General features: G+C 41.4%; 1 protein-coding gene across 4 annotated transcripts in view; it reads right to left on the reverse strand.

Moving 5' to 3' along the window:
- SLC38A4 (solute carrier family 38 member 4) overlaps positions 1-14,683 on the reverse strand; it is a 68,310-nt gene that overhangs the window by 9,037 nt on the left and 44,590 nt on the right. For all 4 annotated transcript variants that reach the window (XM_037061101.1, XM_037061100.1, XM_037061098.1 and 1 more), the window contains 9 exons: positions 13,312-13,385; positions 12,757-12,849; positions 8,879-8,960; positions 8,706-8,788; positions 8,548-8,606; positions 7,354-7,626; positions 7,144-7,223; positions 5,798-5,898; positions 3,691-3,815 (listed from right to left, as the gene is read on the reverse strand). In XM_037061101.1, the coding sequence (XP_036916996.1) occupies positions 3,691-3,815; positions 5,798-5,898; positions 7,144-7,223; positions 7,354-7,626; positions 8,548-8,606; positions 8,706-8,788; positions 8,879-8,960; positions 12,757-12,849; positions 13,312-13,385 (970 nt within the window). The remainder of the gene's footprint in view (positions 1-3,690; positions 3,816-5,797; positions 5,899-7,143; positions 7,224-7,353; positions 7,627-8,547; positions 8,607-8,705; positions 8,789-8,878; positions 8,961-12,756; positions 12,850-13,311; positions 13,386-14,683) is intronic.

Raw genomic sequence — 14,683 nt, forward strand, 5'->3', positions numbered from 1 at the left:
AATGTAGAAGCTAAAGAACTTATGACACATGGACATGAACTAAAGGTGGGGAATGTGGGTGGGAACGGGTGTGCAGGGTGGAGGAGGATGAAAGGGGGGAATGGGACTACTGTAATGGCATAATCAATAAAATATATTTTTAAAAAAACCTTGAACAGAACTGAGGGTATAGAGAGCTGCCAGTGCCTTCCTGAAGAAGGCAGCCAGGCAAACAGGGAGACAGCAGGCTGCTGGTGATGGTAGAGGTGGAAAAAAAATAGAAGGAAACTTGCAGATCATTCCATGTTAAAATGCAACCTTGAGAAGTGAACCTGGGATCAAAAGGTCCTCAGCAATGCTGTTTACCTATGTCAGGATAGAGGTCACTCTGGCCAATTACCCACAAAGCACTGCCTGCTATTCCACTTATCTAAGTGCCCTTTCCTCCACAGACACAGACTGATAAGAACCTGGAAATATAGGTCAGATGCTGTGAGGCGTGGGGAGAGTCCCCAGCAACAGCCATGGTGTTTGACTCAGAATGATTCCAGAAAAGTTCTATGCTGCTCTAGAGAAAGCGTTCTGAACAAGAGCCTCTTGGGAGGTGCTCGGTTGTAATGTGGGGACCTAGTGTCAGAGTCAGAAATGAGGTGGGAGTGTAGCAAGGGGGAGCCTTAGGTCTGAATTCTACCAAAAGGGAATAAATCGCAGTATTACTTCGTAGGATTGCCTGGGACAAGACCTGTGGATCACGATTCGATTCCAGCTTTCGTAGCAACGTCTGCCATATTTCTATGCTTACTCCTCCAGACACTTCAGAACAGAAAATCTGAAGGCAGCATGCCTGAAAAGAATAACTGTACTATGGTCAAATAAAATAAATGCAGCCAGAGAATCTGAGACGTGATCTCTTTTTTGTAAGCAGTGGCAGGTGGAACTTGAGCTTCTGTTCATAATAAACCTGTTAGGATTACCTGTTTTTCTGTTTTTCATGGTGCTGTGTGAATTCTGCTATCTACAGGGAAGCATAGCTAATGTGACATTGTTAGTCTGCGGGGAGGAGTGGTGAGTCTGATAGGAGGTGCTGCTGCCTCGTATCATCTCCCTTCCCCTACTAAGGAAGAGGAGACAAATGCTGGATGGCTGGGGAAAAGCAGAGTCTTAATTCACTTCATTTATTCATGCGTTCAACCAACATTTCAAGCTGTCACTATGGGCCTTTTACTAAGAGGGAAAAAAACAACCTGATGGGAGGAAAAAGATATGATAAATGGATTAATCAAAAGAAAAACTGTCCAGCCAACCCACAGCAACAAAACCCTTCTATCTCCCTGGGCTTCTGAGAGATTCCAGTTATGTATTGAAAAGAGGATAATACCAACCTCTCCCTAAAGCTGACATATTTTAATCCAGATTATGTTTTATTTGCTTGTTTGTTTTATTATTAGTGTGGGGATATGGAGATAAAGTAAATAAACTTCTCATAGGTCAAGAGTCTCTTGATACAAAGAAACCTGTCAGGAGAACCATGCTGTGACTCAGCACTTGACACCTAGAAAAATCTTGGCTCTAAGACTGTAAGAAACAAACAAAAACACCACTAACAACTTTTCTGCTTATTTGGGGGGAAAGTGTCTGAATGTAGCCTTGCGGCACTGACTGGGACAAGGAGGCCGGACCCGCTTCCCTGTCATCCATCCGTCACGTTCACAGAGGCTCTGTTCATTCAGCCCAGACCCTCATCCAAGCTGGGGTTCCTGACGAATGTCAGAAGGAGAACGGTCTATGCAGTTGCTGGAAAGGGGAGTTTGTACATCTCCAGAAAGGCAGGATTCACTTGGACACCATTTTTCTTGGCGAACTTTGCTGAGACTACCCTATGCCAGTCTTTGTGCACTTCCCTAATCTCCAGGGACTTACTACCCAGGGAAATGTGGACAAGTAAACAGATCATCTTGATGTGACACTGTGAGAACAAAACAGAGTTAGATGCACACTGTTTCGTAAAAAGCTAAGGCTGGGTAATGAAGGATAGCAGTGAATTATTTTTCTGAACTTAGTAATGGTCTGTTTTGGTTCTAATGGACGTTGAATGGGGGTATTTCCAACCTACTATGGCTCCTGATGGTCAGATTTGTGCCAGAGCCTTACCTATGATGCAGGGAAAGAATGCCTATGGGGATGTCAGCATTGTTAATGTAGAGGGGAAAAGGTCCTCAGTAAATGAAAGGCTGAGCGTACTCTCCATCGTCGTGACCCAGCCCTCGGTGTCACGCCTGGGGCACCACAGTCACTGGACTGCTGCTGACGAGCAGCGTGAGCAGAGCCAAGCCTGTTAATCTCCTGAGACCACGACTTGAAAGCACTACAGTGGGCATTTGTGAATGAAGCAATACAGAAGCACACACCAGCCTTCTCTGATAAAATGCTTTGGTTGAACAATGATGTATCTACCGTGCCCCCAAATTTAGTTAGTGCTATCTTTACACACAGAAAGGAGAGCTCTGATATTCTTTTCCCAGTGACGTCGTTTGCTTAGAAATGTGGCCCTATAATACACTTTCTGTCCACAGCTGTCTTCTGCCCTGTACCCACCAAGGAGCGGTCTGTGGGCTGAAGCTGTGTGCATGTCGTTTAAAATACTTTCAGATATATGAGAGACAAGACATTGTTTAACAGTAAATATTAGCCAACAGAGTAATAAGGATCTGATTTCATGCAGTCATGAAAAAGGAATGTGCCAAAAAATATTTCAGGACACAAACTGCATTTAAATTGACCACAGAGTCATTATATGACCAGTCCTCATACGCTTGGCCCTGTATGGAACATTCCATACAGGACAGTGCTGGTTACTGTGTCGCTTATTTCTTCCCCTAAAATGAATAAGTAAATTCAGTGTTCATGAAAGGAGAAGAGCTGGCAGGAGAGCACAAACCTATGTTTATCCATAGGTGGTGGTTTTAACTCACACCGTCCAGATCTCCGCAACCAGCCCTGCTCTGTGGTCCCAGAGAAGCTGACATCAATGCCAAATGCCAAGAAGAGTAGATGCATTGGGAACACAGGTCAGTTTGGGCAGCAGCACAAGAGATATATGATGGATAATATCACGTCTTCAAGAAATTTGGTCTTAGGATGTAATGTACTTAACAGAAATCCCCTTTTCATTAGTTCTCAAGGAATTAAATAAGGTGACTTTTGGATGTTATCGTTGCACAGTAAACTGGGGGAAAGATGAAATGCCTTCAAAACTACAGTGAAAATGTAATATGACTCTCAAGTTATTGTGGTTTTGGCTTTCAAGGAGTGATATGAACTCCCCCTCATTTCTACTAACCCACAAAATGGAAGCTCAAGATCTGTGTTTTGAATTTGAATTTAAAAATAAATTTCTGTGTCAGGAAGGCTGGAAAATAAATAAAAATAACTTTCATGATTTTTCCCTACACTTCAAAAATACTTAACAACAAAAAATATTTTCTCTATTTACATATTAAGTAGTCAATTTTAAGTGGCTCCAAGTCGTTGTGGGGGGGAAAATGGAGACAACTGTACTTGAACAACAATAAAAAAGAGAAAGAAAAAAATGATGTCCGCAGGCATTGCAGATGCAAACTCACATTATAATTAAGTCCATATCAAGTCGGAACATATGTACTGATCTACAGAGTCAAAGAGGATTTTTTCCTCAAAGCTCCATGTACTTACCGGGAACAGGACGATGGGCACAGTTAGTGTTACTGCCACAAGGACTGCCAGGCGAACCATGAGGAGAGGGGTGTCAAAGGTATACACTTTGATGTAAGCGTGAAGTAGTTCATCTTCAACTTCTCCTACAAAGAGGAGGAACAGAAAGAGTTCATTCGGTGTTGTCAAGGCATTACTGATTACTTGTGTTAATATTCTAGAGAGGGAACATAGTACAGTTGGAAAAACCCATGTCTGCAAATCCAGACACTCCTGTTTTCACTACGTCTCTGAGCTTATTAGTTGTGCGACCATTGGACAAGGGGAGCCTGAAGCTTGTAAGTTGCAGAAGCTAATATGAAATTGCCAAGAGGCTTCTCTAGCTCATTTGCATGGTGATAAATCTATCTCTGCTCTACAGAAGCATCACAGAACAGACGATAGACTAAGGTGCTCCTGTTGAAGGGCATGAAAAGCCCAAGCCCCACCAGTTGTCCCTCATCCTGTCACCCACCTTCTGCCCCTACCTGCCCAGCCAGCCTTGAGGCAGCTTCTCATAACCCAGTAGGGAAACCCTAGGACAAATGATCTCTAACATTTTTTCAAGCTCAACAACTGTGACTCTGTGGCAACACTGACACACAGGCACATTTGGGCTTTTTCAAGTTCTTGCTTGTCTTAGGAAACTCAGAGTCACTATAAGCAACATGCAAGGATGAGTTAGTACGATTTTTTAGTCTGGTGCAGACTTTACAAAGTCTCCCAGTGAATATTGCTCTAAGAAGCTGCCCTCCTGGAAAACACATTCATTCAGAATTTCAGGCACAAAGAGATGCCGATAGAATGAAATGCAGTCTGATTATCCCACTACTCCCCTCAAAATCAGATAAAGGTAGATAAAAAAAACACCTTCAATGATACTGGCCTGACTTTCATTAACTTACAACCAGCAAGGAGTTAATGCCCAATGTAAAGCAAGTACTTAGCTAGTAGCCAAATATTAGTCAAGTAGAATAAAATTCAACCACAGGATGATCCCTCTCCCCCAGTCTTTTCCTCCCCAACTTGTCTTGCAATCAATTTAATTTTTTAAGTCATTTGGAAGATTGCAAAAAGTTGGGTTAATACAAGAAATTATATATACGTTGATCACATTGATTAGTGGAAACGAATGCCAGCAGCTCCATGTTCGCCCCCCTGGGATTTGTCCACGAGGCCGTGTCTCCTGGGAGGGAATAGCAGTCCCACTCCCTTCTGCATCCTGCTAAGAGGCCGCAGAGGAAATGTTTTAGGCGTTATCTAATGTGACCACCGTCACATTTTGTTTTGGTAGTGCATTCCCAGATAGAAGGGGATTCTGTCATGTAATTTTCTTTCTTTTTTTTTTTAGATTTTATTTATTTATCTTTAGAGAGGAAGAGAAGGGGAGAAGGAGAGAAATATCAATGTGTGGTTGCCTTCCCCTTCTTTAGAGGGGAAGAGAAGGAGAGAAGAAGAGAAATATCAATGTGTGGTTGCCTCTCATGAGTCCCCTGCAGGGAACTGGCCTGCAACCCAGGCATGTGCCCTAACTGGGAATCGAACCTCGATCGTGTGGTTCGCAGGTCCACGCTCAATTGTAATTTTCTTTCTTTAGGAAACCATTCACTATAACAAAATAGAATGGGATGAGGGAGGAAAAAAAAGCCTAATGCTCAAAGGCCTCAGATTCAACTTGACTGGTAACTAAGAAGCAGGCTCCAATTCAGCAATGTTGTATTTTTTCTGCCATTTGCTTGATAGTTTTCAACGTGCAATTAGATTCACTGTCATTGCTTCTAGCCTGAGATGGACTAGGGAGTCAAGCCAAAGAACTATCATCTATCCCAGCAGGAAAATAATTAAATCTGAGGAATCTTTTAAATACAATGTGTATGGATTTTCAGACTGTTGTAACCTGTTAGCCAAGCTGGTTCAGATCCCATTTTCTTAGGTCAAGAGGCATGACTAAGATAGCATGTTAATTGAGTACTTGTATCTCCAGTCCATTCTGCTTGGGAGGGTAATTAAAAGAAGGATGCCTTCCCGGGTTAATGACCAGTCAAACTAGGATTTGCAGAAAGAAAACGACTTCAACAAAGTGACCTACCGTAGAAAGTTAGGTAACCGAAGAGGGCGGCAAGCAGGTACATGATGAGCATCCCCGTGATGGAAATATTTGACACTGTTTGCATCTTCCTCCGAGACCGACTGAAAAGAAAAAGAACACTGAGTTGTTTTTTTTAAATCTATGAACAGATCTTAAAATAAGAAAATAATGAAAGAATGTATGTTTGTGCTACTCATTCTAAAACCTCATTTCTGGTGCAGAAACACAGCTTATTTAAATTTGTCTTAGGGAGTCATGAAGGATTTGTTTCCATTTTTCTAAAACATTACTCCTTCAGTCTTCCACTTTCTGAGAAGAAGACCAGTTTGTTTCGTGTCGATAAGTCAGCTTGTCTGCTGAGTATTTAGGAATGTGATTAACATGAAAGTCTTAATATTTCATAGTGAGGTGGGTTAAAGGAGGACAAGTACCTACTGGAACAAGCAAAGTCCTACTTCCAGGAGTTCTGATATTTTCACCAGGATGCTTGACATTTTTACTTGGACAACTTCTAGGAACCATTCTAGAAGGTGCCCAGTGGCTAAAATTGAATTATCAGGACTGTAAAGTAACTGCTACATGTGATTTTCCAAGTAAATCAAAGACATCAAAGTACTTATAAATTCCAAAAATTTCTTAGGAGGTAAGTCAGAATTTATGGGGAACGTTATTGCTATTTGGTGAAAAAGAAGACTGAGATTGTTGTTGTCTGGGATAGGGAAGTTGAAAATTATTATATGACCTTGTCCCTTAAAGGTAAAGAGGGAAGCTGCTCCAGTGGGCTCAGGCCCAACTCACCCTCTAGTAGCTGCCAACACCCTCAAAGGGAAAAGGCTATCAGCGACTCACGGACTATCAGCTGGGAGAAACGCGATTGCCTAGCCAGTGTCTCCATTGTACAGACAAGACCATGAAGGTCAGATAGTGGTGAGCGACTTTTAGACAAGGATTGGGGACTGACCACAGGTGGCATCAGTGGCTTAGTAAAGTCACCCTACTCATAATTTTTGGTCTTCATGAGTGTGGTAATTTCCAGTTCAGGTGACATAACTTCTTTCCATCAAAATTCAAATTCTCCTTGCCCGCCCAAATCCTTACAGCCATCGGCTCCTCCTCCCCTCCCCCATACTGTTAGGATCGGGGAATAGAGGAGAAGGAAGCAGACAGGGTAGTGCAGTGAAGGGTCTAATTCACACCTTTTTGGTTAAAGCACATTACCGAGAAGTGGTTGTAACACAAACTTTCTCTGAAGAGAAAGCTATAAACCATGCTTCTGAACAGAGCCTCCTTGAACATTGAAGCCCATTTTCAAAGCAAATGAGAATGCTAAAGGATGGCTGCCTTACTCTTTCAGTTCACTGTAGATGGGAAGGACCTCAGGGTGGCACACAAAAGCAAATGCGAGGATAGGAATTGCATAGGCCGTCTGTAAAACAAAAAACACCGCATGTTTAGCATTCCAACGCAGACGGCAATCCCAGACCATCTCATCGAATGAAAGAAAAACTCAGGGGCCACACTGCTGGGCTCATTAGAGGCCAAGGCCTCACACTTACCCGGGAGTTGAAAACAAAGTATTTGGGCTGACACTTGTCACCATGCGCTTCATACTCTACTCCACTGCCATGAAGAGAGCTCTTGGCCTGGTGGTCATCTAGCCCTGTAGGGTTCTGGTGGGTGTGATCCATCATGAAGTTCACACCACTACTCTCCGAGTTGTTGGGAAACATGGTCATGTGCATTGGAAGTGTATTGTTGAATGTCAGATTTCCAACAGCGTGGTCCAGAATGGGCAGAGGGCAGGGTATTTGAAATTTCTTATAAATCACCTAGACACAGCCATTAAAAAAAATTAGCCTTTTGAGGCAAACAATGAAATGAAAATCCATATGTGTGCCTCGGAGGATGATGACTAAGGATGATGGTGGGGAGCCTCTGCCTAGGGGTCCACTTAGACTAATGGACAGTGGAGACCCCCTCTAGCCTCTGTCTCGAGGAGAGTTGGAACTGTGTTTGGCAGCCCTCCTCTTTGAGTCGACAGAACAGTATCTTGCATGAGTCATCCTAAGCCTGAGGCACACTCTTCCACAAGAAAGACCATCATTTCTTTGCTGTATTTCACATCTTTTATGTCTTCAAACTAACAATAATACAGGTCGTTAAAAATTCTCCTCTCCTCCTTATTCTCTTTGGAGAAATGCTGTGTAAAATTTGGCAGCTGTGATATGATGAGAAATTCTCTTTTGGCGGGGATTGGGGGGAGGTGAGAAGAGATTTCTGTCTTAGTCCCACTGTGGGTGCCCTCTCTTCATGGGAAGAATGTGTAAGAGAAGATGGCTGATTCGTGCGGATATGGCTGATTCTGTAGCCTTTTCTCTTCTGGGACTCGTATCTTCTTTCTTCACCTCGCTAAATGCTGGCTTATTGTCATGTTCCTGCTTGAAGTGTTCTTTTTGTCCAGATATATATTGTGAGCCTAAAACATACTATTAGCAATGGTCTTGCTAATACTAAGTCCTAGACAGTATTGGTCTTACAATAGTAAGACCAATAGTCTTAAAATAACTTAACTGTTTTTAAATCGTGACTGTTCTTTTCTCTTTCCAAATTAGAATATAAAAAAATTGCTTGTGACACAAGAACTCTCTCATGCTAGTGAGTTGCTTGAACAAAAAAGAAAACACTAATTCAGGCACTAAATGCGTCTCATACTCCCCAAGCTACAAGAATCATGTCAATAAATCACTTACCACACTGACAAAAAACACCATGCAGCTAAGAGAAAATCCACTGGTATAGCCAAGGTAACCTGGGAGTTAGCAGAGAAATTCTGGAAGGTTAATATGGCATCTACAGTCAGCTTGCTATTACAATGTAAAATAAAAACAAAACTTAAAACTGACTTTACCTAAATTTTTAAGAAGAGAAAGTGGAAGAATGATTCCAACAGACACAAATATGATGAGGTAGTTGCCATTGAGGTACCATTCTCTGGAAAAGAAAGACCAACCAGAATGTTGGGATTGGAAAAGACCAGCTAGAATGAGTCACTGGACTTTACAGAAAGAATCTAAGACATACCCAGTATTTTCTTCAAGTCCCATGAATGCTCTGATCACTTCAGGTAGTTCATATTTAATGATGAAGAGGTAGCTTGACATTGCTGAAATGAAAAGCATGACAACTCAGTAGGGTGCACGCACTGAAGTCACAGGTGAATTGTGAGAAACCCTTGCACTTGGGATGTGTATTCTTCCAGTAAGATGAGCATTTACTCCACCAAACTGCATGAAAACTCACCCACTGTGTATTTTGTGCTGTTTCCAAGTTCTTTGGCCCTCTGGCTCTTGAGCATGGAACTTCACTAACGATATCAATGATGGTTCTGTTCAATTCTGCTCTGAGGTTTTCAGAGAAGCTGCCCCTGGCATGTTTCCCCCTCACTAGTTCTAAGTCATCACGGACTGTACTGAGTGTGCCTGTTTCAGTGTCTGTACAATCTGAGGAGGGGACTGGCAACAAAAGGCATGGGCCAGGAGGGAGGCCAGAATGGCAGGGTGAAGCAGGGCTGACTCCGTGTCACTCGGGCTGTCCCCAGCTGGGTGCCAGTCTGGGTCTCTCTATCCTCCCCGAGGGGCCAGCAAAGTCTGGGGCCACGATTATCTAAACTGGAGTCACATGGGGCTGGTGAGCGTACAGGAGAGGATAGCTCCTCCCCGCTTTCTCAGTGAGGTTTTTCCTCCCCTACATCCCGGTTTCCTTTGGCCGTGTAAGAGATTATACAAAATGGAAACCTTTGAGCATCTAGGTAAGTGATACATGTGTGATCATGTTCTCTTCTGAAAACCTGATGAAATCTGTAAACCCAAACCCTGGAAACAGTGTATATATATATATATATATATATATATATATATATATATATATATATAATGCTCAATAGACAGTTTTGTCAGCAATTGTGGGGATTTCTGCAACATCTCTTTCTCAAGTCCATCCACTCAAGGAAGTTAATCCTGATTTGGTATTTGACACACAGTCAAAAGACTCAATTAAAAATAAACGGACAAGTTTTACATTGGTAGCGTTAACTGTATGCGGCATCCTGGCAAGTCTTTGCGATCAGACGTTTTAATGCAAACACTCAGTTAGTTGTAGATTGAATCATTAAAATATTACTGAATATTAAGCTATTTCCTTAACCTCAAACAAAGTAATAATGGTGATAATAATTCCCCACATTGTTCAGTTCTGCACATTACTCCATTTGGACAGCAAGATATATGTTATCTTCATTCCACAGCTGAGGATAGAAAGCTTACACGACATGTCCAAGATCACATAGCATGAAAATGACAGTCCACGTGCAAAATATGTTTCCTGGTCTTGGGCCAGTGGCTTCTTCTTGATTGGGAAGTGGGATGATTCTTACAATAACTGACGTATCTTCTGCAAACATTATTTGGTTAATCTTTACGAAGACCTTGGCTACAGCTAAATCTTACAGAGCGTAAACAGGAGATATTTCTGATTAACTGGCTCTGCGAGGTACCATGCAATTTTAGACAGCTATTATTGCTGACTTTCAGTGATGTTACCACTGTTAATGTGTTTGGTCTTTAAAAATTCAGAATGATCCAGACCTGTCTGGGTAATGTCAACATTATTCTGCCAGTGTTGAAACATCCATGGTAAATGTTAATTTTCAAGGGACTGAGAAAATTGAACATTCTACATGTGGAGTTGCTAAATACAGAAATACAAGTGATTTCCATTCGGGCAAAATAACCACTGACCATACAGAGTAACCAAAGGGAGAGCATTGTCAGGGACAATATAAAATTGGACCTTACTCCCCGAAAGCCACACTCCCCTTCATGCGTATGGCTTGCTCCAGAGACCACTTCGCAGCTCATTCCATGATTTGGAAATACAAGAGCAGCTGTACTTTGAGCAACAGGCCACGCTACTGTCGCCCGGCTTGTTGGATTCGGGGCTAAATGTGTGCATGGTTATTTCAGTTGTCTGAACAAGTAAAATAGATCAACTATGAGGTGATCCTATGAAACCCTTGGTGCTTTAAATCTTGATAAGGCTGAAAATTTGAACCAAACGTAGAGCAGTCTATTTGGTGGAGGACAGGAAGGTAGCGGGGGTGGGGGGGGGAGGAGGGGAGGAGGGTGCACTGAAAGGCTTATGACCCCAAACCAGTAAAATGAATGCAGCAATCCTGGCATTATTGCCAAATTCTGCCCAAGACTGTAGTCCTAATATATACAAATATGCGAAGAAACAAATACAAACCAATATATCTTTGGATTTTATCTGCTTAACTACTATCCTGGCTCTGCTTAACATGATCCATGACCAGGAGCAGGTACAGTTAGACACAGGTTATAACGAATTGCTGGGTCCTGAAATCCTAGGTGGCTCCAGTGAGATTTTGTTTATCAAAAAGGTTTCCTATTTTCAAGATCTCTGTGCAAATTTATTTACTGCCGCGTTGTTCGTTATTGTGAAAAACTGGAAACCACCCAACTGTTTGTCAATAAAGGGTTTAGTAAACTAATTACGCTGCATTTACACAATGGCAAACTCAAAAGTCATTAAAAAGAATAATATATGAGTATATTTGAGGCATATTGTTAAATTAAAAAAGCAGACTGAAAACTAGTATTATAAAAAGATCCAGTTTTAACAGAAACAATATATTTGTTAACTTTGGCATAGAGAAAAACCTGGGGTTGTTATCTCTAAGGGTGACTTACATTAATGTTTCCCTGTCATTTATATTTTATGCAATGTTTTAGTTTTCATAGTTAGCATTTATTTGTCTCAAAACTATAATAATGCTCATTTAAAAAATAATCAGAAGGGCTCCAGACCCATGGATATTGAATTGAGAACCAGGTGGGAAGGAAGCTTGTACTGAACCCCTATTATGTGCCTTATGTTGTCTTAATTCATCCTTACAATGACCTTGTCAGGGTGGAATATTGCTCTCATTTTCATAGATGGAGAATTAGACTCGGAGGGGTAAAGTGGTTTTCCCAAGGTCACAGATGGTGACAGACACAGACTCAAATTCAGAATCCACAATGCATCAAACCAATCCGCAATTCTGTTACCTATGCAAGGGTTTTTAGATACCTTTTAAAAATAGTGACAGACAAGAAGCCTCCAAAGAGGGCTGAAGGAACCCAGAGGAACTAGGTAACCCCAGATCCTAAAAGCCTAGAGAAATGCCAGATCCTGGGAAGAGAGCAAGGAAGACAATGAACCTGTGTCATTGTGTGTTTGTGTGTGTTAGGATAGAGGGCTACCGGAACAGGGGAACTGAAGATAGTGTGTTATGGTGTGACACAGGACACACACGGGGTAGATAGAGAAACAGACAGATATTAATAGGTAGATAGATATGGGGGTGGATAAGAAAGGTATCAGAAAGGTAGGCAGAGGGAGAATCTTATGCAGAGGAGAAGCAAAAGTAGATTTGAATTTGAGAAAGTTAATCTGCAGAATGAGTTAAAGACGGGAGCAGGAGAAGCTCAAACTCAGGTGGCCACTACGGTGGTGAGAACAGAGTGAGAGGAAAGACTGAAGAGCTTAAGTGATAGAATGAAAAGGAGCTGCTTGGTGTTTGATTGGACGTTCAGGGTTAGAGAGGGGGCGTCATTTAGGCTGACACCCAGACTTCAAGGAAGCTTTTTCACTCTAGATTTTAATTCTAGAATTCAATGGGTAGGGTTTTATAAAGTATTTCATTCTTACATATTGCTATTTTTAATTAAAGAGGAACAGGGAGTCTATTTTATTTATTTATTTTTTTAATTTAAAAGCTACAAAGCAACTATTTTTCTGTATTTAAAAGTGCTGTCTATTGCTGCAAGAGTTTTCTTACATATCAACATTCTTTAGAAAGTTGGAGTAGCCTGTTGAGAGCTGTATCGCCCCCTTACCTCCAATGTTCTGCGTTGTGATGGAAACAAAAGCTCCAATTTTCCCAGGCCATCCAAATGCCTTTTCCCCTAATTTTTCATAGATTAAAGACCCTACAACCAAAGATAAAATAACCTTGTTAAAAAAGAGTGTTTCAATGACTAAAATATTTTTGTAATATAATTCTTCACCAGCATCCCACATGTGAATAAGCACCATGTAGAAATTATAAACTCAAAGAGCACAGTCTCAAAAACTACTTCAAAATATGTTCAGATATGCTCAGTAAGAAGCAGTGGCTTCACTCATGCGCTCCACGCAGCAGACCGAAACTCGTATTTGCATTATTCACCCCCAAACCTCTTTATTAAGTTGGCTTCTACTTGAGCCAGCTGACTTGTATTCCTCTCAGTGGCTCAAATAACTAAGAACCTGGAGAAACCACACCGTGGGGGTCAGAAGAAACAGAAATGTGGAATTGACCCACATCATCCTATAATTGTGGAGCGACAGACTGACAGACCCTTTAGTGAGACTCAAAACAACATTTCAGACTTGAAGAACGGGCAGCATACCTCCTTCCTTCGAAGTCTTTAATAAGAGGTGAACTGAATAGAGCGATAATATTGCCACAGCCAGCAGCAAGATGCTGTGAAGGAAATAGAGAGTAGAAAATAAATAAGATACAGTAACAGATAGTATAATAAATTCTCCCGTTGGTCTTTTTAATCATGGACATTCGAAAGTATGTGGATTGGGGGTAAGCTGAGGCACTCTTTTCAGAGCTCCACACATACTCTTTAATGTCAGAGAACTGGAATTTGCTATTTGTGTACCCAAACCGACTGCCTGAAATTCCTAACACATCTCTTTTTAATGTTACCCAGTAGTAAAATCTAGTTTATAACTTAACTTAGATGCTAAATGTATAGCAAAACTAGCAAATACCACATCTACTGACTCAGCCCATGGCTCTATGTGCATCATATTTGCAGGATAGTTGCACCAACAGTTATAATTGGAGGGCCGTTCAAGAGTCTGACTAAACCTTAATCAAAATCTAAAAACAGAGAAGCCAAAGCATGCAGAGTCTGAGCTCCATCACTACCGACCCGGCACTTAGAGGTCAAGTGCGAGACCCAGAGGGCCAAGCAATTGCCTGTGTAAGAGAGAAACAGAGAAAGGTAAGTATGGGGTAGAGGGATATTGCTTTTCTAGATTCAGAAAACGTCATCTCAGGACCCTTCGCACGTCCTGAGATCATGCATGTATGATCTCTTTATGTAGATAGTGACCAAGAACTGGAGAGCAAATATAAATGAATAGAGGCAGTTACATAATAATAGAGGAGCAATAGTAAGCTTTACCTGACCTTAGAAGAAACTGTATTCTTTGTCTGTTTTCACATTATAAGAGCACACTAAACATTTCCCCACAACTGATCACATTCTTTGGTAATTCCTGCTGAACTCAGTGTTGCAACTGTACATTTGGACCATGAGTTATTAATTTTACAACTACCCTACTATGCTGTACCAGAACTAAATAATCAATGACTTATTCATATATTTTTCTGTATTCCTTATGAACTTGTCTGTTTTTAAAGAATTATGTAATTCAGATTACATAATTTTGTTCCTTGGAAAAATACTGAACATTCCCTGTATTCTAAACACAAGGTTGCTTTGGCAGAAAATACTAAGGGTACAACCAATGCAATCCTGTGTTACTTGCTGTGAATTAGGACAGAGACCTGCATCCAGTCTGTGCTGCTCAGACACCCAAAACATACCCACAATGTCTAGAAATTTAATTTCTCTGGCCAAATTAATCTGCTCCATGTTTGTAAGCCTGAAATGAGGTTCTCGGTTTTAGAAGTAGAATATTCTCCATGAGAATGGTCTGTGGCTCTAGTGTTGAGGGGGGGAGCATTTCCTTTTCCTTTTC

Source organism: Sturnira hondurensis, unplaced genomic scaffold (genome assembly GCF_014824575.4).
Source record: "Sturnira hondurensis isolate 20B ecotype Veracruz unplaced genomic scaffold, ASM1482457v3 Scaffold0013190, whole genome shotgun sequence".
NCBI lineage: Eukaryota > Metazoa > Chordata > Mammalia > Chiroptera > Phyllostomidae > Sturnira > Sturnira hondurensis.